The sequence below is a fragment of the Entelurus aequoreus genome, linkage group LG08 (genome assembly GCF_033978785.1).
Source record: "Entelurus aequoreus isolate RoL-2023_Sb linkage group LG08, RoL_Eaeq_v1.1, whole genome shotgun sequence".
NCBI lineage: Eukaryota > Metazoa > Chordata > Actinopteri > Syngnathiformes > Syngnathidae > Entelurus > Entelurus aequoreus.
In genome coordinates, this window is record NC_084738.1 from 28,397,604 (window position 1) to 28,422,531 (window position 24,928).

Below are 24,928 nucleotides of genomic sequence, written 5' to 3' on the forward strand. Positions count from 1 at the left end.
TTGGTTAAAGTGTCTGTCGTCTGCTTCAGATTGAAAATGAGAGGAAAAACAAAGTATTTAAGATCCGCCGTGCGCTCTACGACAAGAAGGTACAGCGTAAAGTGTTTGTTTCTGAGGATTCCTGATCTGATCAGTGCTACTGCAAATGTTTCAGATTGTCATTCTGAAGGAGCTCAACCACTCAGATGGAAACTTCAACGAGACACAGAAAATGGAGCTTAATGCTGTGAGACACACATAATTAACTGTCACTTTATATTCTAAGGATTTCTTTCGACTCTGCAGCTCTTGCAAATCGACTATAACAACCTCACCAAGTTTTACGGCACAGTGAAGTTGGATGTGGGCGTGTTTGGGGTTTTTGAGTACGGTGAGCGGGGATCACTTAGGGTACGTATGTATGGTGGGCACACATTTCCATTGAAACAGACGGCATACACACCTGTTCTTTGTCCAGTACGTGCTGAATGACAAGGTCTCTTATCCGGAGGAGACGTTCATGGACTGGGAGTTTAAGATCTCTGTCATGTACGACATCGCCAAGGTAACACACACATGTCCGACTAATGATGAGTGACCTTTTCCGTAAATGAAATGTTCTGCTCACACACAGCACACAACATTAGGTACAAATCTTAATCATTAGTAAATACAGAAGAAAACTGATAGTAGTAATGTTGTATATGAAATAAATAAATACAAAATATATAATAGACAATACTTTATTGAATACTAATAAATACATGAATTCAGGATGAATAATTTTAGACACTAATTTTTATCAAACAATAATAAATGAATGAAGTCAGGATAAATTATATCAGACACTGTGGTTTTCATTAAACAATTATAAATGAATGAATTTGGGTTGAATGAAATCAGACACTGATTTTTTTAAAACAATAATAAATGGATTAATTCAAGATAAATGTTATAGGTTACTGTGTTTTTACTAAACAATAATAAATAACTGAATTAATTTAGGATAAATTATATTGGTTACAGTAATTTTTACTAAACAATAATACATTAACTAATTCAGGATAATTATATCAGTCACTGTTATTTTCTTAGAATAATACTAAATTAATGAATTCAGGACAAATAATATCGGTTACTGTGATTTTCAGTAAACAATAATAAATTAATCAATTTAGTATAAATGATATTAGTTACTGGGATTTTCACTGAACAATAGTAAATTAATTAATTCAGTATAAATTATATGGGTTATTGTGATTTTTTTTCTAAACAATTATTAATGAATGAATGTAGGATGAATTATATAATTTTCTATGTTTTGTTTTTTGAACACTAATAATGAATTAATTCAGGACAAATAATATTGGTTACTGTGATGTTCAGTATACAATAATAAATTCATGAATTCAGGAGAAACTATATCAGTTACTGTGAGTTTCATTAAACAATAAATGATTGATTACAGGATAAATGATAACAGTTACTGTGAATATTAATAAACTACACATGAATGAATTTAGGATAAATTACATCAGTTACTGTGATTTTAATTGAACAATAATAAATAAATGACTTTAGGATTAATTGTATCAGTTTCTGTGATTTTCATTAAACAATAACAAATGGGTGAATTCAGGAGGGGTAATGGTACATGCTTCTGCATTTCATGGCAGAGGGCATTGGCTTAATTACCGGCTAGTGTTGTGTCAGAAAAGGTATCAAGGTTACAAAGTAAACTAACCCAAAAGTTTTCAAGAACAAAAATGTATTCAGGATTAATTACATTGTACTAATTTCCATTAAACAACAATAAATGAATTAATAAAAAAAAGAAGTACCAATTTAGGTTGTCAGTATTATGCTTGTAAACACAATATGCTTAAACTGTCTTATATTAGCATATCATATTTGTACTCCTAATACAGTGCAATGCTGAAGAATACAAGTGTTTTGCTGGCATACAGATGTTTGAATATAAGTATATTTTTAACCTAAGACCATATTTGTTCTATTTTTTTTTTTTTTAAATGGTTGTACATTGTCGGGGAGTGTGTTGTTGTTTGCTCTTGTAAAGGCACATTTTATTTTTATCTATCTCTTTCATTGGATGGTGTGGGTGTACCTAATGTTGTGTCCTGTCAGTGTACAATGAGGCTTTTTTAACATTGGCTCAGGTCAATGCAACTCAATTTGGTCACTTGCATCCTCATTTATGTTTTGTTAACTGTTTTAATATACAAAAATGAATGACATTGACGCATTGTTTGTTTTAATCTTTGTGTGTGTGTGTGCGCGCGTGTGTGTGTGTAGGGCATGTCCTACCTGCATGCCAGTGACATCCAGGTGCATGGACGCCTTAAGTCCACCAACTGTGTGGTGGACAACCGCATGGTTGTGAAGATCACAGACTTTGGTTGCAACTCCTTTCTCAAGCCTGGCAGAGGTAAAACAACAACAACAACACAACATTTACTGCATTGCATTAATGAGTTGTTGATATTATCCAGTGACTTCTTTGTGTCTCCTTCCTCTGCACAGACTTGTGGACAGCGCCAGAGCACCTCAGGAAGCAGGGCACCTCCCAAAAAGGAGATGTGTACAGCTTCGCCATCATTGCTCAGGAGATAGTTCTAAGAAAAAGTACCTTCTACACCGAATGCTGCTCTAACCGAGCAGGTGAAACATTGCGACACAATTTGTGTGTAAACCACCTAACACACTGTATTGTTTTAAAATGGTGAACACAGAGGAAAGATTGTCATACACACTTCAGGTGTGTATGTGTGAGTGTGTTTTTGTGTTTGTGTGTGGTTAAAGTGTTGATTGGCATAATGAGGGCTTTGCTAGAGTACTCTAGAGGCTGAAGAGACTTAATAGACATGTGATTTTTTTGTATTCATTAAATAATTCATTTGTGGTGTTGCCACAGAAAAACTGTCCAAGGTCATCATGTCATACTTCAGGCCAGATCTAGACTTTGACACAGCTTCAGAGAAAGAACACGAAGTAAGTTCCTCATTTATTTGCGTCTCCAGTGTGTACTGTAAATGCAGGATACGATTAACTGTACAATAATTGATTTCACTAAGCAAAGTCTTAAAATCTCAGTATAGTCCAGTTACGTAAATATTTTTTATGTTATTATTTTTTAAATCTGTTTTTGTTGAAATACTGCATGTTGCGGCCACATTTCCTGGTGGTCGCTGAGAGGCGGTGATGGGTTCCGAGTCTGGTTGACTTTTGAAATGGATGTAATATATTACAGAAATAAGAGGGCATGAATAGTACCAAACAAAGCTTTCTGGCAGAAAATTAAGCGTATAATAAATTAAACCAAAAATATGGCATCCCAACCTGGTCTTTCTCCTGTTTACTATTTCCCTCAATTGACACAGGTGAATGCACAACCTTAAATACTTCCCGTCAAGGAAGCCACACAGCCACACCCATGCGACCAGTAACTCCCTCATCCCAGCAGACACACCACACACACTTTGCTCCTAAAAAAACCCTAATTCTGGCTCCTACAATGTTTTGCTAATTCTCTAATAAAAACTCCCTGCTGTTACTCCAAGTTTGCATGTTAAAATTACATAATGTATGAAGTGTTTTAAGAGCATTGGAAGTGTTTGAGTGGAAGCTATGTGGAAGACTTTAAATGCATATATTTATAAAAAACACAAAATAGTATCCCTAGTTCACGAAAATGTACTTACCATGGAGGTCTGTAACAGAACTCCCACAATAATCGAGGGAACACTGTGTATGATGTATGTGATGATAACAAAAACAAAAATATTATTCATACTAAATAATAAAATGTACTATTTCGCTCCAGCAACACCTACAAACAACGACCACTTATATGCATTTTTATCCTAAGGCAAGATATTGATGACCTAGTTCATCCTTGGGGGCCTTTTAAAGTGTTTCCCCTATCCACCCCCAGGTGTATATGCTGATAAAAAGTTGTTGGGAAGAGGATGCTGAGAAAAGACCTGACTTTAAGAAGGTAGAAAACTGTTTAGGCAAAGCCATCAGGTAACTGTTTACTTTTCTTGTGTTACTCGCAACATACCGTAAACAATCACATACCATTTGCTACACCTGCTCAAAGTAATGAGACACCAGATTGAACCTCTCAGTATGACGCAAACTACAACCAATATAATAACACATTTCATATGCAAGCCCGGTAACACTTTAGTATGGGGAACATATTCATTAATTAGTTGCAAATTAGTAACATATTGGCTCTTAATTAGTCATTATTAAGTACTTATTAACGCCTTTTTCTGCATGGCCTTATTATACAACCAGTAAGCCATTAACTAAGAGTCTTCCCTCAATAACCTCAGAATTATTGCTTGTTAGTAACCCTAACCCTTATATGTTCCCCTAGTGTCCAAATAACTCTAAATTAAGTCTGTTACTAAGAATATGTTCCCCATACTATAGTGTTACCGCAAGTCCTATATGACGGCTTCCAGAAATGTGTGATATTAACTTACTTTTACTTTTTCCATTAGTAAAATTCACAACAAGGACAACGAGAGCTACATGGACAACTTGATTCGCCGGCTGCAGATGTATTCCAGAAACCTGGAGCACCTGGTGGAGGAGAGAACGGTGCTTTACAAAGCCGAGCGGGATCGAGCAGACTGCCTCAACTTCATGCTACTTCCTGGGTCTGTGCCATCTTAAACGAAACGGCTCAATTTTATTTTTGACCCGCGTGAGATTTCACCTCGCAGGCCATTGAGGTGGAATGAACGTTGCCGTGGACTTAGCACGTGTTGTCTCTCGTGCAGCCCCGTGGTGAAGAGCCTGAAGGAGACGGGCGGAGTGGAGCCTGAGCTGTACGACGAGGTGACCGTTTATTTCAGCGACATCGTAGGCTTTACCACGCTGTGCCAGTACAGCACACCCATGGAGGTCGTCGACATGCTCAATGACATCTACAAGGGCTTCGACAGCATCCTGGACCACCACGACGTCTACAAGGTACAGTAAGGATGATACTCATCATTAGGCCGAGAAATGCATCAGGAATTCTGCTTTTACGAAAATAGTAACTTTTTTATACGCGTTTTGAAAAAAATGACGTGCTTCAGGGCACTTCTCTGAGAGGGTGTCGCAAGAATGAGAGATGAAGTAAAAACTTTTTTTTTTGACTGCTTGTTCCATACTGCTCACAAGGAGTGAACAAAACCCAAACAAGCCAAGTGATGAAGCACTTGCCCTCATGTTTATTTAAAAAGAAAACAAACAAGTTGCAACAGAGTTTGCTTTCAAATGTAACATTCTGGAGGTAAATAGTCTTAGGTGTTTAAATGTTATTTTAGTCAATGAGTTGGTTTAGCCTTGGGTGCTAGTTGAAAGATCAATGTTTACACCATGGGGTGCACAATTTAGACAGTAGAAGAAAGAGGAAGACAAGCTGGGGGTTAGACGCCGATGTTGGGTCTCGCACAGGGCGCCACTGAAGCTAAAACCGCCACTGGTTTGGTTGCACATATTAAATAATAACCACTTGTCTAAAAGTACAACGACACAAACACAATTGTTACGCAACAAGTTGTTATAATTGCAAAACTAATTTTCCAATTGGAAATAATGTAATGTGATTATTATTATTTTTTTTACACAAAGTTTATTAACGAAAGAGGCGACATTTTAATGTTCCTAATTGTCATAGTAGTGTAAACAGAATTAACAAGTAAAACAAGTCACTCAGATTTTAGGACGCCCAATAAACACAATTAGAGCTATCAGAAAGGTTTTTTTTTTTTTTTTAACAGAAAAATGCTGCCATCTAGTGGTGTTTTACGAGTGTTGCTGGATTGACTTGATTATCTGCAGCATACTGCTGTCGTCTCTATCTTCTCCTCCTTGGCAATGTTGCTCTTTAAAACTTTGTCCCCAGAATTATGAACCAGGAGCTAAAACACAACCTTAAACCTGTATTTAATATGTCTTGTATTCGGATCGATACGGTAATGTGTTCGCTGTGTGATGAGTATGTTTACGCTCAACATTTGTGGAGGTTTAGAAATAATACTCAGTCATTTTTGTACTGACCAGCCAGACCATTTCCATGTTGAAATGAGTTCCATTGCTACCAGAGATATTGTAAAAAGCTCTGATCCACTGCACACTACAACTACTTTATTGAACATATGGTTAGATTGTCATAGGAAAGTGAAGATGAATATGTTGGTACAGGTCTATTATTATTTTGTTTTATTGGATGGATCACATTAGACCAGGAGTGTCCAAAGTGCAGCACAGGAGCCATCTACGACTTACAGCTAATTGATTATATAAATATTTTTAATATGCTTTTTTGACACAGTGCATATATAAACAAAATTTAGGATGCTCAGATTTTTTATTTCTGATAGTGGAACATCCCTTGCCTCACGCACCCTTCCTCTTTAAAATAGCTAATTGAAAATAAAATAAATACAATCCAAAATAATTATTGAATTAGATAAATAAAAGAAAACACTGTTTGACATGTACAAATATAATAATGAAAAATATGAACACATTCTGAAAGTAGTTATATAATGAAAAATGTATTATGATTATATTTTTAATTATATTTCAATGAGATTACATAAAATTAGTAATTTACAATAACAACACAGAGTATAGCAATTGTTGGAGTAGCAAAGTGGAAGAAGATAATCGTTCAGTTAGGTAAAATAAATTATTACACAAATGACAGAAATGTTCAAATTGTAATAGGACATTTCTGTAGTCTCAGACATCTACCTCCTCCTGTATGGTGTTCAGTAAATCTGATGGAAATCTTGGGATTCTAAATTTGATTGGTGAACCCCACAGCTATTTTGTTAACGTCCGACAGCTAATTTTAATAATACTTTTACTAAAAAAACAAATAAAGTGGAATAAAAGAGCAATGAGGTGTGATATAATGACAAAAAATGCAAACATTAACGCTACACAAAGCTGACATGCAGGTCGTCCTTTACCACATTGCAGATTTATTTCTGTTTTTTGAAGCATATTCTACAATTTTTTTGTCCTAAACGAAGCACGTTCAAGCATAAAATTGGCTAAATTAATTCAAACTATCAATACTACAGTAGTATTGGCCACTAGAGTGCGCTGTTCCGTATCGTGGCCACTGATTGGTTGAGCCTCAGGGAGATTATTCTATTGGAATAAAGAGTGTAAAGGTTACTAAAGGGTGTTGCTTCACGTCTGCAGGACTCTCATAATGTTGAAAAATGTATTCAGAAGGTAGTAAAGAGGTTTTTATGCCTCTAGCAATAAATAATTTCTATTTCAAATGAATGATTCTTACTTGAAATTACATTTTTTGCGGTCATTTTTGGAACCAATTAACAGCGATAAACAATGAATTTGGGAGAGCATGTCCCAAATTCCAAGCTGCTGTTTTGAGCCATGTTTAAAAAAATAATGCACTTTGTGACTTCAATAATAAATATGGCAGTGCCATGTTGGCATTTTTTTCCATAACTTGAGTTGATTTATTTTGGAAAACCTTGTCACATTGTTTAATGCATCCAGCGGGGCATCACAACAAAATTAGGCATAATAATGAGTTAATTTCACGACTGAATATATTGGTATCGGTTGATATCGGAATCGGTAATTAAGAGTTGGACAATATCGGAATATCGGCAAAAAAGCCATTATCGGACATCTCTACATTGAAATCTTGTATGTTCTTGAGTGCACTGAAACCCTCAAAACAGGTTTCAGTTGGTGGAAAAAAACAATAATTATTCATAAGGAATAATAATTGAAATATCTCAAGGGGGTTAGATGAGGTATTCCACTAGTTTGCTTTGTAGAACACAAAGCTGTCTTGTTGAAATAGTTTAGCATACATTGATTAACCTACATTACATACATGGTATTGGTTTTAGTAACTTATTTATTTCTGAAGGCATCCCTCGCTAAAAAAAAGGGTTTAGAGTGGAAGGTTCTAAGCGGGTCACACGATGTCATCATGACCCCTGTGTGGACTCCCAGGTGGAGACAATAGGCGATGCCTACATGGTGGCCTCCGGTCTCCCAAGGCGAAATGGCAACAGACACGCGGTGGATATCTGCCGCATGGCCTTGGACATTCTGGCCTTCATGGGCACCTTCCAGCTCCGACACCTGCCTGGCATCCCTGTGTGGATCCGCATTGGTGTGCACTCAGGTACCACATATTTCTTCCAGGAAGACAACATTGTCACTTTAATGCAATAGTATTATGCCGTATAAATGTATTTCCTCGTAATGTGTGCCAGGTCTGTGCGCAGCAGGCGTGGTGGGGATAAAGATGCCCAGATATTGTTTATTTGGAGACACTATCAACACGGCGTCCCGCATGGAGTCCACCGGACACCGTGAGCATCCTTTTAATGCGCAGACTGATTTATGGCGATGTTAATACAAGCCGTCACTTTGTTCCTGCTATGTGGCTCCAGTAATTATTCACGTGCAAATCAGCGCATATCTCGCCATCAACATAACAGAATGAACTTACCATGTGAGCGATGACATCGTGCCTTTTCACTCGCAGCCCTGCGGATACACGTCAGTCAGCCCACCATTGATATCCTGACCAGGACAGACTGCAAGTTCGAGTACGAGATGAGAGGGGAAACATATCTGAAGGTAATCAGTAAAAGAATTATAGTTTGTCATATTTGAGTTTTTCAGCCCTGCGACATTGTGGTGAGACACTTTCAGCAAGCAGCAGAATACGATAATGGAATTAGAAAATAATGAGTTTGGCTTTTTTTTCAGTGTGTGAGCGCTACAACAGTATGCATATTTTACAGTCACTTGTAATGTTAGCATATGCACAGCTAAAACATAAAATAAACTTACCGCAGCATGTCTTCTCTAGTTGGAAGTGGAATTATTGTAGGCCGAAATGTAAACATTTCTACTGACGAAGGTGACAAGGCGTATAAATGTTAATTTTCATAGTTTTTAAGTAAACATTGAAGAGTTGTGCTACCTCTTCATGTCACTTTTTACACTGTGCAGTATGAGTCAGGTCATGTGACTGCCATATATATATACACATTTATCCATATGCATTTTTATATGGGTTTTGGTAAATATTTTGATATATGAATGCTAAAATGCCAGTTTGTTTCATTTTTACATACAGTATAGACCATTTTTTCCAGGGTAAAGGAACAGAGACCACCTATTGGTTGACGGGTGAGACAGGAAAAGACTATGATCTACCAACTCCACCTACAACGTAAGCAAAGTTATTTACACAGCACTGGTTTTGTCTTCATTTATTATCCACTGCTTTACAAGCTGTTCACTGACTATTCTAAGTCATATCCAATTTTAATTTCTATTGTAAAATATGTGTTTGAATGATTGCTGAAGTTTGAGGATGTACTCACTTTTTGTGAGTCTGTACATCCATCAGAGCATTAACTACTGTATCGTTATTATATTACTGTATAAAGTATGATGCATTGCTATGCATTCTGCATTCTTTAATGACAAACACAAGAAGCGAACCGACTACAGTCGGATCCAATAAGCTCTGCTTCTTCCTACTCCCTTTCGGACATTTTGAATCATAAAAATGTGACCAAATGTTGTAACTGAATAAATACACTGAACCATAACGCAAATTTGTACAATGGCACTGACCCGTTTTTCCAGAGAGAACTTCCAGCGGCTCCAGCAGGACCTGGCCCACATGATCCTGGCTTGTCTGGAGTGCCGTTCCCAAGGCTCCGTGCGCAGAAGACGGACACTTTTAAGTGAAAGCCAGGACGACCGCACAGATCGAGAACCTGAGGTGGAACCTCCGGAATATTTGCATCTGGGCACTGTGGATAACACCCTCAGCACATTCTTGTGAGATGATATCAGTAAAAAATGATAACATCACCAATACGACTTTAAATTGGTCATTTACTGCTAAGTTTGTCTTCCATGAGATGAACAAAGCATTTGGTAACGTTGGCCAAAAAAGAGGCAATACATGACAAAGATAATACAGTGGTACCTCAACTTTAGAGTGTTTTGAGATCAAAGTTGTCTTATGCTTTAATATGCAAGCAAAAACGTTTGAGTTCCAAGCGTCCTCGGTCCATGCAAATGTCACCGTAAGATCCAACCAAAACATCTGGTCCTACCCACTAGCATTAGCTTTTAGCTAAAGATCGACATAACTTTGTTTTTCCAAGGATGGGAAGAAAGAAAATGGATGTGAAGGACAGTGCTGAGAAGAACTGGATGATATTCATTGAATTGAAAAAAGAAATAATCAAATGGATGATATTAATTGAATTAAAAAAATAAATAATCAAAAACATGACAGAAAGTTTTGCCAATTTGGCGAGGAAATTTGAGCGTAACACTGCTAGCCATACTGAAGCAGAATGTGTCTTAACGTCAGCCAAGAATGTTAAAATAATATCAAAGCGGCAAACATTTATCCATGAAAATATGGAGAAGTAAAAGCTGCATATTATTACCTTTCTTCATAAAACTACTGTCGTTGTTAGTACATTCTTTTTAAAAGGCATGTTACGTGTTAAAATTGTGCTGTTTGGGGCGGGAAGCACCGATGAAATTGATTTCAATGGTATTGTTGATTTGAGATACAAGTGTTTTGAGTTAAGAGCTCCGTCACAAAACCAATTTAGCTCGTAAGTTGAGGTACTAGTGTACTTGTTGTGGTAAGAGTGTCTGCCCTAAGATCGGGAGGTTGTGAGTTCAAACCCCGGCCGAGTCATACCAAAGACTATAAAAATGGGACCCATTACCTCCCTGCTAGGCACTCAGCATCAAGGATTGGAATTGGGGGTTAAATCACCAAAAATGATTCCCGGGCGCGGCCACCGCTGCTGCTCACTGCTCCCCTCACCTCCCAGGGGGTGAACAAGGGGATGGGTCAAATGCAGAGGACAAATGGGCATATAACACAAGGGGTTTATAACCACTTTTGTATGACATTTCGCTTCTTATTTTGCATTTGCAGCGAAAACATTTTTGTCAAAAACTATTTGCGCTTTAAATACGTGACTTTTGAAAAAAGCCTGAAGTTCATAGTTAGCACTTATATCAAATGTTTGTTGCTTGTGAAATCATGTCAAATAATTATAAAAGAAATACATAGGACAGCATATTTTTTAACCAGAGTCTTTTATTTTGAGAGTAGTGACATGTATTTACACAAAATACAACTTTTTTTTTTTCAGAATGTTTCTCAGCTTGTTGTGTTGTAAAGTACATTGAAGCTGTGACTACCGGTATATCAAATAAAACTATTTTTAATTCCACATCCTGTCTCTGTGTTTGTTGTTTTAATGAAAGGGGATTTCTACACATCAAATGCTGCAGCAAGACACATTTAACAAGTGGTGTACAATTTCAAAAACCTACATGAGAGGAGGACAGAAAGGAAATAACGCTATAAAAACACATTTTGAATGCTTGCTAAAAAAACATACTAACATATGTCTTCCTTTTGTGCCATTTATCGAAACATAAACGCTAGTCATCAAGTATAAAAATGTAGACGATCGCCTGCACTACAAACCCCTGATTTTTTTTTTTTTAAGTCTCAGACATAATATTTAATTAATAATAAATAAGACCCAAATATACAGAATAATAAAAAAAAAACATGTACAAAACAGCCTTCACAACACCATATTCTATCTTTGTAATTCTGAAAAACTCTTCAAGATATGTTCTCAAATAAGACAAAAACAACAATTTAAATGACCAAAAATAGTACAGCTCCTCTTTGGAAAACATATAAAAGAACAATGATTATTTTTACATGCTCGAACTCAAGGCACTGAATAATAATCCAAGTATTATAAACTATATTGAAGTCAAAGAACTCAATCTTAATTGTGGTACTGCAGCTACTCATGTATTGCAAAACGATATTAACGTTTCATTAGGGGGGTTGGGGGAGGTGTCTCACTCAGTGTGTGATTGTCTCAAACCTACCACTTGTTGCTAATTTGTGCGTGTGTGTGTGTGTGTGTGTGTGTGTGTGTGTGTGTGTGTGTGTGTGTGTGTGTGTGTGTTCAACAGGGGCACAGACGTAAACTGCAAGCCTCCAGACGGCTGCAGTTGTCTCCAAGGGAGATCATCTCTCAAGTCAGGGTGTTAAGAGCTAAATAACTCCATGGCAAATTATTATGGCTGAATCAAATGATATGATGAAAATGTTGTGGTGTTTTATAGTTATTGATAACAAGTACAAAAAAATAAAAATATATATACCGTATTAAAAGTGACAAAAAAGAGACATACTTTTACCACCCTGCACCTGCCAGCACAATAAGCTATTTCCTCAAACAGGGGTACTTATTTACTCAACTGCAGAGAGTATTACACATTTAAAGGGGCTGTTTGCAACATTTACACAGATGCCCAGAGGGCGCCAACTTTACAATGTTTTTTTTACACATTATATCTCACCCTTTTACGGCTTCTCATACGAAACACATGCACGCACATTAGCTTTAGGTGTTGTTAGCTAATAATAGCAATTTGGATAGCTAGCGCCAGCTGCCATTGACTGTATATTCTATCATAACAACAACATGACTGCCAATTGTTCGTTCCTTCTCTTGGACTGCTTTTGTATGTGTGCACGCGTACGTGATGAACACCAATCATTTTATTCGGGCCGCTAAAACATTTTATGACATAAACTTTGCCATTTTGAAAAACGTAAACAATTGCCAATGAAATGTGTTCTGTTAAACCACTAATGGTAACACAAGATAGCCGGTGGTTTTCTTGTTATATTGTTTGCTTTGAAAAATGGAACTGTGAGGAAGTTGCAAACAGCACTATGCAGATTTTGTTTAGTGCAAAATAGTTAATTTATTGTATTTTCAGTACATTTTGACTTTAAAAAACCAGCATCATAATCAAGACATGAATGCCAGTGAAGTGTCCGAGGTTGTTTTATACTCAGTGTTATCAACAGCTTTCGCCTGTTTCTTTTCCAGCATATTACTATAATTTCCTTGACTCTGTGGACAATTTTCAGTCATTCGGATATTTTCTATTGTGGAAGGCGGCAGCCGTCATGAATTGATTGTAATTTATTGTATCGTACTCCTATAAAGGAACTGGACATTGACATTTTAAAATGTAACATGTACAATGCAGTAACACAATGGCAAATCATGGCCAAAATTACAGCAAAGATTGACTGAAAGGACAAAAAAATAATTATACTTTGGGTCTTTTGGTCTCTATTACAAACGTGTGAATACAGACCAGGGAACGACTTTGAAACCCCCCGTTTTAAAACCCACAAAAAGATGGCCGCCGTGAGCGACGTGAGTTGAGACCGTCTCTACACAAGTCCCAGTATATAATGTTAAAAATGGCATAAACGCTCCAGTGACACAATAATTTAAGTCGTTTTCGTTATATATATCCACCTCTCTGCAATTGGTGAGATATATACTCCTCACGAGTGTGATTTGGCGGAAGATAAGGTGCCTCGAACGCCGAGTGACTCATTGTTCACCTGCAAACATGCCACAACGCGGATCAAAGGAGTCAAAACGCGGCCGTGATCAATTGTCCTCCAGTGATTTGGATGAAAAAGCAACGTTTACTCCGGACAATCGAAAAATGTTGCAAGCCATGGTTGAAAAACTTGGAAAATTGGACATTTTGGATGAACTAAAAACTGACGTTTCAGAGCTGAAAAAATCAGTCGAGCACAATCACGCTGGGGATAGGTTGATTGGCAACACTAAATTGGCCCTAGAGTGTGAATGTTGTCTGTCTATCTGTGTTGGCCCTGCGATGAGGTGGCGACTTGTCCAGGGTGTACCCCGCCTTCCGCCCGATTGTAGCTGAGATAGGCTCCAGCGCCCCCCGCGACCCCGAAGGGAATAAGCGGTAGAAAATGGATGGATGGATGGAGGAGAAACTTACGGCATTGCGGAGAACCTCGTCAGAGCCTTTCTGCAGGAGCAACTCGGCATCCCGGGGGAAGAAGTTAAGAGGATCCAGATGGAGCGACCACACAGGATTGGCAGACGCAAGGAGGATGCTAAACCGAGACCTATGCTTGTAAAGTTTACTAACTCCAAATGCAAAGACGAAATGCTTGCTCTCTCCAGAAGACTGAAAGGTACTAAATTCTTCATGACCAGCCAATATCCAATCGAGGTGGTGGAGAAACGACGTAAGTTGATTCCAATTATGAAGTCCTTTAGGCAAAAAGGACAACAAGCTCGTCTTGTTGTGGATAAACTGTACGTTAACGGTGAGCTGTACAGAAGCATGTGAGGAACAATAACAATGTCGCGCAGTGATTGCGTCATCGCGACATCACCATGGTAACGACTTGACGGATATGTTTTGACATTTTGTTTGTGGAGCTTTTTAGTTTATTCTGGGACTGGACAATGTAGTTAGATGTTGGCAAACGGTCAGCGAATTATATATTTTGGGGGTTATATGTTTGTTTGTCTTGCGTGCTGTGGTGTGAATGGTATGTCTGTGGCTTTATTAGAGGGGATATTGGTTTCCTTGGAAATAGCAAGTGATGCTGCAGTTTTTAGTTACAAGATTTTCATGTCTATGAAACTTATGGTATTAAGAGAATCAATAAAATATACAATGAATTTACTCAGATTATATGATTTATAGGAACGATAATGAAGTTGGAATAATTAGTTATAATTGCAATGGTCTTGCAGACAACAGAAAAAGAAAACTTATATTTATGTGGCTGAATGAAAAAAAACAAGATATTTTTTGTCTTCAAGAAACGCATTCAACACATTTAGATGAAGAAAAATGGAGAAAAGAATGGGATGGTCCAATTTTCTTTTCACATGGTTACAGAAATTCAAAATGTGTTATGATTTTGATTAACAAAAACTTTAATTTTCAAGTTAACTCTATGGAAAAAGACTCACAAGGACGTTGGCTATTAAATATGATTATTCAAGGTCAAAAGATGTGTGTTTTGAATCTGTATGGGCCAAATGTTGATGAACCTTCCTTTTTTGAAGAAATAAGTGACATGTTGCAAGAACAACAAGGGGAAATCATTATTGTGGGGGACTTTAACGTTGCTTTGGATAAAGTTCTGGACCGAAAAGGGAATTTTTCAATGGATTATCATCCTCAATCTTTACAAAAGATTCAAAATGTTATGGATGCATTTAATTGATATCTGGAGATTCAAAAACCCTAGGTTAGTACGGTATACATGGAGAAGACAAAACCAGGCAAGTCGTATTGACTATTTTTTGATATCATTTTCATTGCTAAACAAAGTGACTGCAATATCAATCGATGATAAATTGCGTTCTGATCATAATTGTATAGGAATAAATATTGCAATTGAAGATAATACACGTGGGCCCGGATATTGGAAGTTTAATCAAATGAATCTACAGGATGATGAATTTATCGAAAAAACAAAGCAATTTATTACTGACTTTTTTAAAAATAATGTAGGATCTTCAAATCCCCAAATATTCTGGGAAGCCTTCAAATGTTGTTTTAGGGCAGGGGTCACCAACCTTTTTGAAACCAAGGGCTACTTCTTGGGTACTGATTAATGCGAAGGGCTACCAGTTAGATACACACTTAAATAAATTGCCAGAAATAGCCAATTTGCTCAATTTACCTTCAACTCTGTTATTATTAATAATTAATGATATTTATCTTTGTGGAAACACTGATCATCTTAATGATTTCTCACAATAAATATATATAGAAACAGATAAATATCAATATGCAACACTTTATTTTTATATTTTCTCTAAGTGCACATTTTTCAAATTGAACATTTTCAAATGATCACTTCTAAGACAGTCTTGTGAAATCACAATATCCCATTTTAACTAGCTAGCCACTAACATTTTTTAACAAATCATGAATTACTTTGCAACATGTTTGTACAAATAATAACTCATGTAAAATACAAAAGTAAACTCTCAAATTTTTAAATCATGTCACACTTTGAACTGGACACCAAATCTGTTATCTGTTTCTTTGTCAGTTAGTGGGAAGCCTGGCATTGCATGCTGTTAACTAGTGTGTTGTACTCTGGTGTGTAACTTGACACTGCAACTCTGAGTGAGTCTTGCAGATGTGCATCAGTGAGGCGTGTTCTGTGTTTGTTCTTGATGAAGTTCATGTCAGAAAAGGCTGATTCACAAAGATAAGATTTTTCCTCATTGTTTGCGGAACCTTCTTAATCTTTTGGACATATTTTCACAGCAATCTGGCTTTAAGCTTAATTATGATAAATGTAAAATGTTAAGGATCGGAAATCTAAAGGGAACGTCCTTTCGAATAGAATGCAAAGTGCCTGTTTTGTGGACAGATGGACCAGTTAACATACTTGGTGTTGTTGTCCCAGAAAATCTGGAAGATCTAGGCTCAGTAAATTATGATAATCGACTAAGAAAGCTGGACAAAATTATGCAATTATGGAAAGGGAAATCCCTAACCTTGTATGGTAAAATGTCTATTGCCAACTCGTTAATTATTCCTCAATTTATTTATTTGTTTTTGTCATTACCAGCTCCATCACAAAACTTTTTTAAGATTTATGAGCGGAGGGTCTTCGATTTTGTCTGGAACGGCAAACCAGAAAAGATTAAAAGAAAGGTTTTGTACAAAGAGTATGAATATGGGGGCCTGAAACTTCTCAACCTTGAAGCTATGTGTCTGTCTTTAAAAGCATCAATTGTTCCAAAGATGTATTTAAACATTGAGTGGTACACAAATGTCCTGTTGGACAAAAAACATGTACTGTATCAAAAGAAATTGTATCCTTTTTTACAAGTGATCCCCTCCCAGAGAGTCTGCTGGGAAACATGGCGGGGTTCATAAAGGAAACAATCCACTCATAGTGGTGTTTTCAATTTTATGTGCCAGAAAAAAGAGACGATATTTTGCAGCAGTTAATATGGATGAACTCTAATATTGTAATAGATGGAAAGCCTTTCTTTTGGAAAAATATGTTTGAAAGAGGAATCATTTTTGTCAATGATATTATCAATGAGAATGGTAAATTTATGAAGTATGATGAATTTAGAGCTATGTATGGTGATGCTTGCTCAAGCTTTTCATTTTATCAACTAACTGGAGTAATTGGGAAAAGATGGAAACAAATAATTAATTATGGAACTACTAAATTATTAGTTTGTAAACCTCTAATAAGAAATTCTAGTTGGCAAAAAGGAACTAAATTAAATAGAAAAATATATAATTTCTATTTAATAAAGAAATCTTTGAAGGCTGCCTCATACAACACAAATGGAAAATGGGAGGACTTTTTTGACTGCCCGTTGCCATGGGATGCCATATTCAAACTAATCTATAAAACCACTATCGATGTGCAAAATCGTTATTTTCTAATTAAAATTATTTATAACTTCGTACCCACAGGGACAATGTTAAAATTATGGAATATGACAGAGTCAGATGATTGCCGATTTTGTTGTCAGGAGCCTGAATCCACCCTGCATTTGTTTTGGTATTGTCATATTGTGTCTTTGTTTTGGGTGGAAGTTGAAAAAATGTGTTTAAGGATTGGTTTGTTTATGAAGCTTAATGTGGTTTCTGTTATTTTAGGAGAGTTCATTGACAATCATGATTTAGTCAATTTAATTATAGTACTCGGTAAAATGTTTATTTTTAAGGCCAAAAACAGATATTCACTTAGTATTACTTTCTTTAAAACATTTATTCAGTATTTTCTAACTTTAGAAAGTTACATGGTTGAAAACGATAATGATGCCAAAAAACATTAAAAAAAAGATGAGAAGTCCTCAAAGGCTTATTTTGAAAGTATAATTATGTTTATAGATTATATGATATCTGTTGTTGTGTTCCCTAATTTGAGTGACCTGGACATAATCTGGACTGTACATAAATGCTTATTTTGAAAATGTAATTTTGTTTATAAATTATATGCAATCTGTTGTGTTCCCTAATTTTTTTCTGTGTACATGAATGAAGGTGTGTGTTGCTGAGTCCGACTTGGACATTATCTGGACTGGGCCTGGTTTAAAAAACCCTTTAAACAAATCTAATTTCATTGACAACCTGGTCTGTTGAAGATAAGGCCCTTTTTTTAAAAATACAATAAAATAAGATAAATAAATAAAAAACATTTTCTTGGATAAAAAATAAAGTAAAACAATATAAAAATAATTACATAAAAAATAGTAATTAATGAAAATTTTAGTGGACCAGCAGCCTATACAATCATGTGTGCTTCAGGGACTGTGTCCCTTGCAGATGTGTTGTCTATGTTGTGGAAACCAGAATATTGGTAGCAGAAAGAAATAACCCCTTTTGTGTGAGTGGGTGTGGATGAGTGTGCATGGGGGAGGTTGTTTGGGTTGATGCACTGATTGAAAGTGTATCTTGTGTTTTTTCTATGTAGATTTAATTTTAAAAAAAAAAAAAAAAATTTTTTTTATTATTATTATTATTATTTTTTTAGAACAGGCCCGCGGGCGACTCATCTGGTCGTTACGGGCGACCTGGTGCCCGCAGGCACCGCGTTGGTGACCCCTGTTTTAGGGGATATGCCATTGCATACTCTTCATGGGAAAAAAAAAAATTAAAGCGGCAGAACAGGAATTAAAGAAAGAAATTGAGGATTTACAAAAAAACATTGACAGTAATGATAATCTAACTAGTGAGCAACTGAATACCTTTACAGCCAAACAAGAGGAGTTAGCAGATTTAGTTGAAAAACAATTATTGAAAAGTTATGACTGCAACAGAGCAATCTGGAGGAAAAAAAGTGAGAAGTGTTCAAAATTATTTTTAAATATCCAAACAAAAAATCGTTCTAAAAAGAACATTTCTAAGCTTATTAAAACAAATGGAAAGGTATTGGATACACACACCACATTGTTGAAAGAAATGGAAAATTACTTTAAAAACATTTTTTCTAATCCAGTAATCCCTCCTGAAACTACAATTTTTTTTCAAGAAAATTATGAAAGAAAATTGAATTCGGAAGAAAGCCATTCATGTGAAGGCCTCATTAGAGAGGAAGAACTTGTGGAAGCTGTTAAATCCTTTCATCCAGGGAAAACCCCAGGATTAGATGGAATACCTATTGAGGTTTATCAAGTATTGTATGAAGATCTTAAGAAACCATTACTTTCTAGTTTTAATTACGCATATAAAACAGGTTTTTTGTCCAACACTCAAACAGAAAGTTTTATTTCCTTATTATTGAAACAGGAAATAAATGGTCAGTATAAAGACCCAGTTCATCTAAAAAATTGGAGACCAATAATACTTCAGTGTTATGATGCCAAGATCCTGGCAAAATGTTTGGCTACACGACTTAAGTCTGTTTTGTCAAATATTATTCACCAAGATCAATCAGGCTTCCTACAAGGAAGAAATATAGGAAACAATATTAGACAGTTATTAGAAATTATAGAAAATTATAATATGGAAAATAAAAGAGGATTAATTTTTGTAGCCGACCTGGAGAAGGCTTTTGACAAAATTAGCTTGGATTTTATTTGTAAAAGCTTAAGTTTTTTTCAATTTTGGCAACTCCTTATTACACTGGATCAAGACGCTATACAATAAAACTAATTGTAGAATTATCAATAATGGATACATCTCTGGGACAATACCTCTATTAAGAGGTCTAAAACAAGGGTGCCCTTTGTCTCCATACTTATTTATTATTGCTATGGAAATATTGGCGATTAAAGTTAGATTGAATAAAAATATTGAAGGGCTCAGTAATAATAATATTGAAAGTAAAATAACAATGTATGCAGACGATACAAGCTTCTTTATAAGCCCCAATCCTCATTGTCTGCAAAACCTTCTTGATCTTTTGGACATATTTTCACAGCAATCTGGGTTTAAGCTAAATTATGATAAATGTAAAATATTAAGGATCGGAAATCTAAAGGGAACGTCCTTTCGAATGGAATGCAAAATGCCTGTTTTGTGGACAGATGGACCAGTTAACATACTTTGTGTTGTTGTCCCAGAGAACCTGGAAGATCTAGGCTCAGTAAATTATGATAATCGACTAAGAAAGCTGGATAAAATTATGCAATTATGGAAAGGGAAATCCTTAACCTTGTATGGTAAAGTATCTATTGTCAACTCGTTAATTATTCCTCAATTTATTTATTTGTTTTTGTCATTACCAGCTCCATCACAAAACTTTTTTAAGATTTATGAGCGGAGGGTCTTCGATTTTGTCTGGGACGGCAAACCAGAAAGGATTAAAAGAAAGGTTTTGTACAATGAATATGAATATGGGGGCCTGAAACTTCTCAATCTTGAAGCTATGTGTCTGTCTTTAAAAGCATCAATTGTTCCAAAGATGTATTTAAACACTGAGTGGTACACAAGTGTCCTGTTGGACAAAAAACATGTATTGTATCAAAATAAATGGTATCCTTTTTTACAAGTGATCCCCTCCCATTTTCCTTATGTAGAGAGTCTGCTGGGAAACATGGCGGGGTTCATAAAGGAAACAATCCACTCATGGTGGTGTTTTCAATTTTATTTACCAGAAAAAAGAGATGATATTTTGCAGCAAATAATATGGATGAACTCTAATATTGTAATAGATGGAAAGCCTTTCTTTTGGAAAAATATGTTTGAAAGAGGAATCATTTTTGTCAATGACATTATCAATGATAATGGAACAATTATGAAATATGATGAATTTACAAATATGTATGGTGATGCTTGTTCAAGCTTTTCATTTAATCAACTAACTGGAGTCATTGGGAAAAGATGGAAACAAATTAATTATGGAACTACTAAATTATTAGATTGTAAACCCTTAATAAGAAATTCTAGTTGGCAAAAAGGAACTAAAATAAATAGAAAAATATATAAGTTTTATTTAATAAAGAAATCTTTGAAGGCTGCCCCATACAACACATATGGAAAATGGGAGGACTTTTTTGACTGCCCGTTGCCGTGGGATGCAATATTCAAATTAATCTACAAAACCACTATCGATGTGCAAAATCGTTATTTTCAAATTAAAATTATTTATAACTTCCTACCCACGGGAAAAATGTTAAAAATATGGAATATGACAGAGTCAGATGATTGCCGATTTTGTTGTCAGGAGCCTGAATCCACCCTACATTTGTTTTGGTATTGTCATATTGTGTCTTCATTTTGGGTGGAAGTTGAAGAAATGTGTTTAAAGATTGGTTTGTTTATGAAGCTTGATGTGGTTTCTGTTATTTTAGGAGAGTTCATTGACAATCATGATTTAGTCAATTTAATTATAGTACTCGGTAAAAGGTTTATTTTTAAGCCAAAAAACAGATATTCACTTAGTATTTCTTTTTTTAAAACATTTATTCAGTATTTTTTAACTTTAGAAAATTATATGGTTGAAAACGATAGTGATGCCAAAAAACATAAAAAAAGATGGGAAGTCCTCAAAGGCTTATTTTGAAAATGTAATTTTGTTTATATATGATATGCAATCTGTTGTTGTATTCCCTATTTTAAGTATACATAAATGAAGGTATGTGTTGCTGAGTTCGATTTGGATGTGATCTGGACTGTACATGGGTGCTTAATTTGAAAATTTATTTTTGTTTGTGGATTGTATGCAACCTGTTGTGTTCCCTGGTTTTTGGTGTACATGGGTGAAGGTGTGTGTTGCTGAGCCCGATCTGGACGTAATCTGAACTGGACCTGGTTTTAAGAACCCTTTTGAACAATCTGATTTAATTGACAACCCGGTCTGGTGAAGTTAAGGTCCTTTGTTTGTTTTGTTTGAAAATAAAGCAATTTAAAAACAATTACATAAAAAATAGTAATTAGTGAAAATGTTAGTGGACCAGCACCACACACAATCATGTGTGCTCTAAAGACTGTATCCCTTGCAGACTGTATTATTCTATATTGTAGGAACCAGAAGTTGTTGTTTTTTTAACAGAAAGAGACAGCCCCTTTTGTGTAAATGAGTGTGGATGAGTGTGAATGGGGGAGGGAGGGTTTTCTTGGGTTGATGCACTAATGGTAAGTGTATCTTGTGTCTTTTTTTAATGTTGTTTAAAATAATAAAAAAAAAACCCCACAAAAAGAGTATTTAAAATGGTATTGTTACTAAAAGCCTTCTGTTTCTCTGATATGAGATCCTGCAGCATTCCGCCCACACAGTATAAACATGACCAAATAAGAGTATTGTCCTAAACAGAACTATGCAGAAAGACGCGGCTATAGAGTAAAAAGTACCAACTCTTTCAAGAAGGCCTCTATTTAAATGAGGCTTTTTTTGTTTCCATTATTTGAGGCATTATTGGAGTAGAGGCTCTATTTGAGGAAATACCATCAACAGGGGGCAAACATGTACAGTGAGGTGCAGTTCCCACAAGCTGCCACTGGGGACAATTTGAATGAAAACAATATCCACCATCAAATACTATAAGGTGATGCATATTAAGCACCAGCAGCTTGAGGCTTTTCCTTTACTTGTTCTGCTACATGAGTTGCTATATATCATATTAATGGAAAGATTGTTGCATGATTTGGTGGTTAATTTGGGCATCTCTATGGCAACAACATTCCAAATTCAATACTTTGTCATGATCCGCGTGAGTCTTTGGTTGTAAAAGTTTGCACATATCACCTTCAGGGGTGCAAATTAACACTCGCCAGTCGCCATTTGCGAGCTATTTTTAGCTTTGGCGAGTAAAATATTTGCCTAACTTGCCACGCTGGCGAGTTGAAAAAGTGAGGTTCACAACAGCAATAATGCAGCGCTTACCGGTACCTAAAGCAACACGGAGATCATTATTTTACCAAGCACATATTTGTTGTGATGTCACGTTCGACGTTCCGTAGACTAGTTGCTAAGAGACGGCAGTTAGCTAGCCTAGTAGTTAGCTTAGAGCGCGCACTACAGGGATATCTCTCAGGCGACAGTCACAGAGTGTACCGGTAACGTTACTCGAGTCTTAATAGCTAACAATCATTCTTCCTAGCCTTAAGCCTATAAATCTTATCGTTATGTGGCGCTTCCTGAAACCCATAGCTAAAAAGGCACGGACGGAGGAGGAGGAGGAGGAGGAGGAGGAGGAGGGGGGTCGCGATGCGAATGCTGCGAAACCCAAACCGACCAGCGCTGGAACTGGGGGGAGAAAGTTTCAGACGAAGTGGCTATACGACGATGCAGGGAAAAAACGCGACTGGCTGACTGTCAAGAACAACATCATGTTTTGCACTGTGTGCACAACTTTTGGAAAGGACAAAAAAAGTCAGGCGAGTCACTTTGTTGTGGGCTGCTCCTCGATGAAAGTTGAAAGTATAATATCACATGAAGGCACTCGCAACCACGACAAAAATATGAAAATAAAGCAAGCCAAGTCTGCCCCACTCCATGAAGCGCCCTCGGTGCAAGTTCTCACTAAACTCTCGGACGTAAACACCCAGAAGATGAAGCTTCTTTTCCGAAATGCGCACGCCATCGCCAAGAAAGGTCGACCCATCACCGACTACGTCTGGCAATGCAGGTAATTGTTAGCTGTGTCCTGTGTTTATATTTACATTACAAATGCCATGGATGTAAAGTGACAGTTTAATGATTGTGGTTACACATCGACAGTGACAGTGTTGATATATAGTTTGATGTCTGGATGTAATGTTACAGTGGCAGGATTGGATAGTTTAATGATAGTGGTAGCAGTGTGCTGCTGATATATTTTCATGCCATGTCTGGGGATTTAAAATTGGTAAATAGCTAATCATATATTGCTTTTGTTATTCCTGCAACGTGGCTGACATTTATGCATTATGCACTAGAAAGTATAGCTGTTTGAGTTCAATTGTTTGAATGTTTTTATACTCTCTTTCTTTTAAGCTTGGATGAGAAAAAGGGGCTGTCCGTGGGCAAAACCTACAGGAACCGCGAGACCGGCAAGCTCTTTGTAAAGTACATTGCCAAGGCAGCAGTGTTTTGGCATTTGGCGAGTAAAAAATATGGTTGGCGAGTATGTTTTTTCACCTACTAGCCACTTGGCGAGTTGGTCAAAAAGTTAGTTTGCACCCCTGATCACCTTATTTACGAAATATGTCTATGTTTCAGTTTGTCACCAAAGCATTAAAAAGGCTACAGACCTGTTTCCAGCAGCTCTTTGAAATTCGCGCACACACACACATGCCATGTACAGGATGTTGTAATAAGCCTAAATGAACGCTTTAGGTTCTGCTCATGTTTACATCCGGGAGCCATGGATTTGAAAAAGCTGTGGAGAGAAAAAAGGAGAAAAGCAGTCAGAGATTGTATCCACATCATTTAGCAGTACATCTTCATTAGTTACAGTATATTTTAGTTGCCATGGCAGCAATGATGATGACAATGGGTACACACACGATGGCTGAGGCGCATGAACAAAAAAAAGTTACGCTGCTCCTATGTCGTTGTGTTTAGCGTTTGTACACAAGGTAAGGGAAGAACACGCAGTATAGCGTCACTACTGCCGCACTAAAAGGTCAAGGATATTGCATGTCGCAGCATTGGTAACTCAAGCTCACAGAGTCGCCGCACTCATTGGTTATCTGTCATGATGGGCCCGGGGGCGCGTGTTGCGTGTGCAGCCGCAGGTCAAGAAGACTGCACAAGAAAGCAACATTTGATTCATTTCTAACAGGAAATAGATCACACTTTCCACAATTCTCAATTAACCGTTTTCTTTATCTGGGCATGCACATTCATAGTAGGATGCAGTACACTTCCACACCACAGCAGTGACATCAATTAGGAGTCGAAAGTCTCTTCTAAAAACCCACTTTTTATTTTCTGGCTTTTAACTCGGCATGAGTTGTGTGGTCCTCTGATATGTTTTTACTTATTTTAGTGTTTGTATCCATTGTTATTTTAAATGTCTTTCATTGAATTAGTTTGTAATGTGCA

The 24,928-nt window shown here is 36.5% G+C and overlaps 3 protein-coding genes across 11 annotated transcripts in view; 2 read left to right on the plus strand and 1 right to left on the minus strand.

Annotated features, from left to right (window-relative positions):
* LOC133655742 (cold shock domain-containing protein C2-like) overlaps positions 1 to 11,266 on the plus strand; it is a 49,293-nt gene extending 38,027 nt beyond the window's left edge. The window contains exons 15-29 of one of the 4 annotated variants that reach the window (XM_062056180.1): positions 30 to 89; positions 155 to 226; positions 286 to 390; positions 458 to 544; positions 2,293 to 2,425; positions 2,521 to 2,658; positions 2,912 to 2,988; positions 3,932 to 4,023; positions 4,512 to 4,670; positions 4,794 to 4,986; positions 8,014 to 8,188; positions 8,280 to 8,378; positions 8,555 to 8,649; positions 9,174 to 9,250; positions 9,673 to 11,266. In XM_062056180.1, the coding sequence (XP_061912164.1) occupies positions 30 to 89; positions 155 to 226; positions 286 to 390; positions 458 to 544; positions 2,293 to 2,425; positions 2,521 to 2,658; positions 2,912 to 2,988; positions 3,932 to 4,023; positions 4,512 to 4,670; positions 4,794 to 4,986; positions 8,014 to 8,188; positions 8,280 to 8,378; positions 8,555 to 8,649; positions 9,174 to 9,250; positions 9,673 to 9,874 (1,764 nt within the window). In that variant the 3' untranslated portion in view covers positions 9,875 to 11,266. The other 3 variants (XM_062056184.1, XM_062056182.1, XM_062056181.1) reach the window with 3 other exon arrangements.
* Positions 11,267 to 13,923: 2,657 nt separating this feature from the next.
* On the plus strand, positions 13,924 to 24,106 carry LOC133656383 (uncharacterized). Its single transcript, XM_062057469.1, has 3 exons — positions 13,924 to 14,197; positions 23,051 to 23,528; positions 23,876 to 24,106. Exons 1-3 carry the CDS (start codon positions 13,924 to 13,926, stop codon positions 24,024 to 24,026), a joined length of 903 nt encoding a protein of 300 aa, XP_061913453.1. The 3' UTR covers positions 24,027 to 24,106.
* Positions 16,262 to 24,928, minus strand: part of kctd17 (potassium channel tetramerization domain containing 17) — a 39,542-nt gene continuing 30,875 nt past the window's right edge. For 5 of the 6 annotated variants that reach the window (XM_062056190.1, XM_062056188.1, XM_062056189.1 and 2 more), the window contains 2 exons: positions 24,072 to 24,260; positions 16,262 to 22,645 (listed from right to left, as the gene is read on the minus strand). Coding sequence is in view for 1 of the 6 variants with exons in the window: in XM_062056191.1 (XP_061912175.1) it covers positions 24,231 to 24,260 (30 nt within the window). In the remaining 5 variants the exon portion in view is untranslated. Of the gene's footprint in view, positions 24,261 to 24,928 lie in introns of all 6 variants that reach the window. The other variant, XM_062056187.1, reaches the window with a different exon arrangement.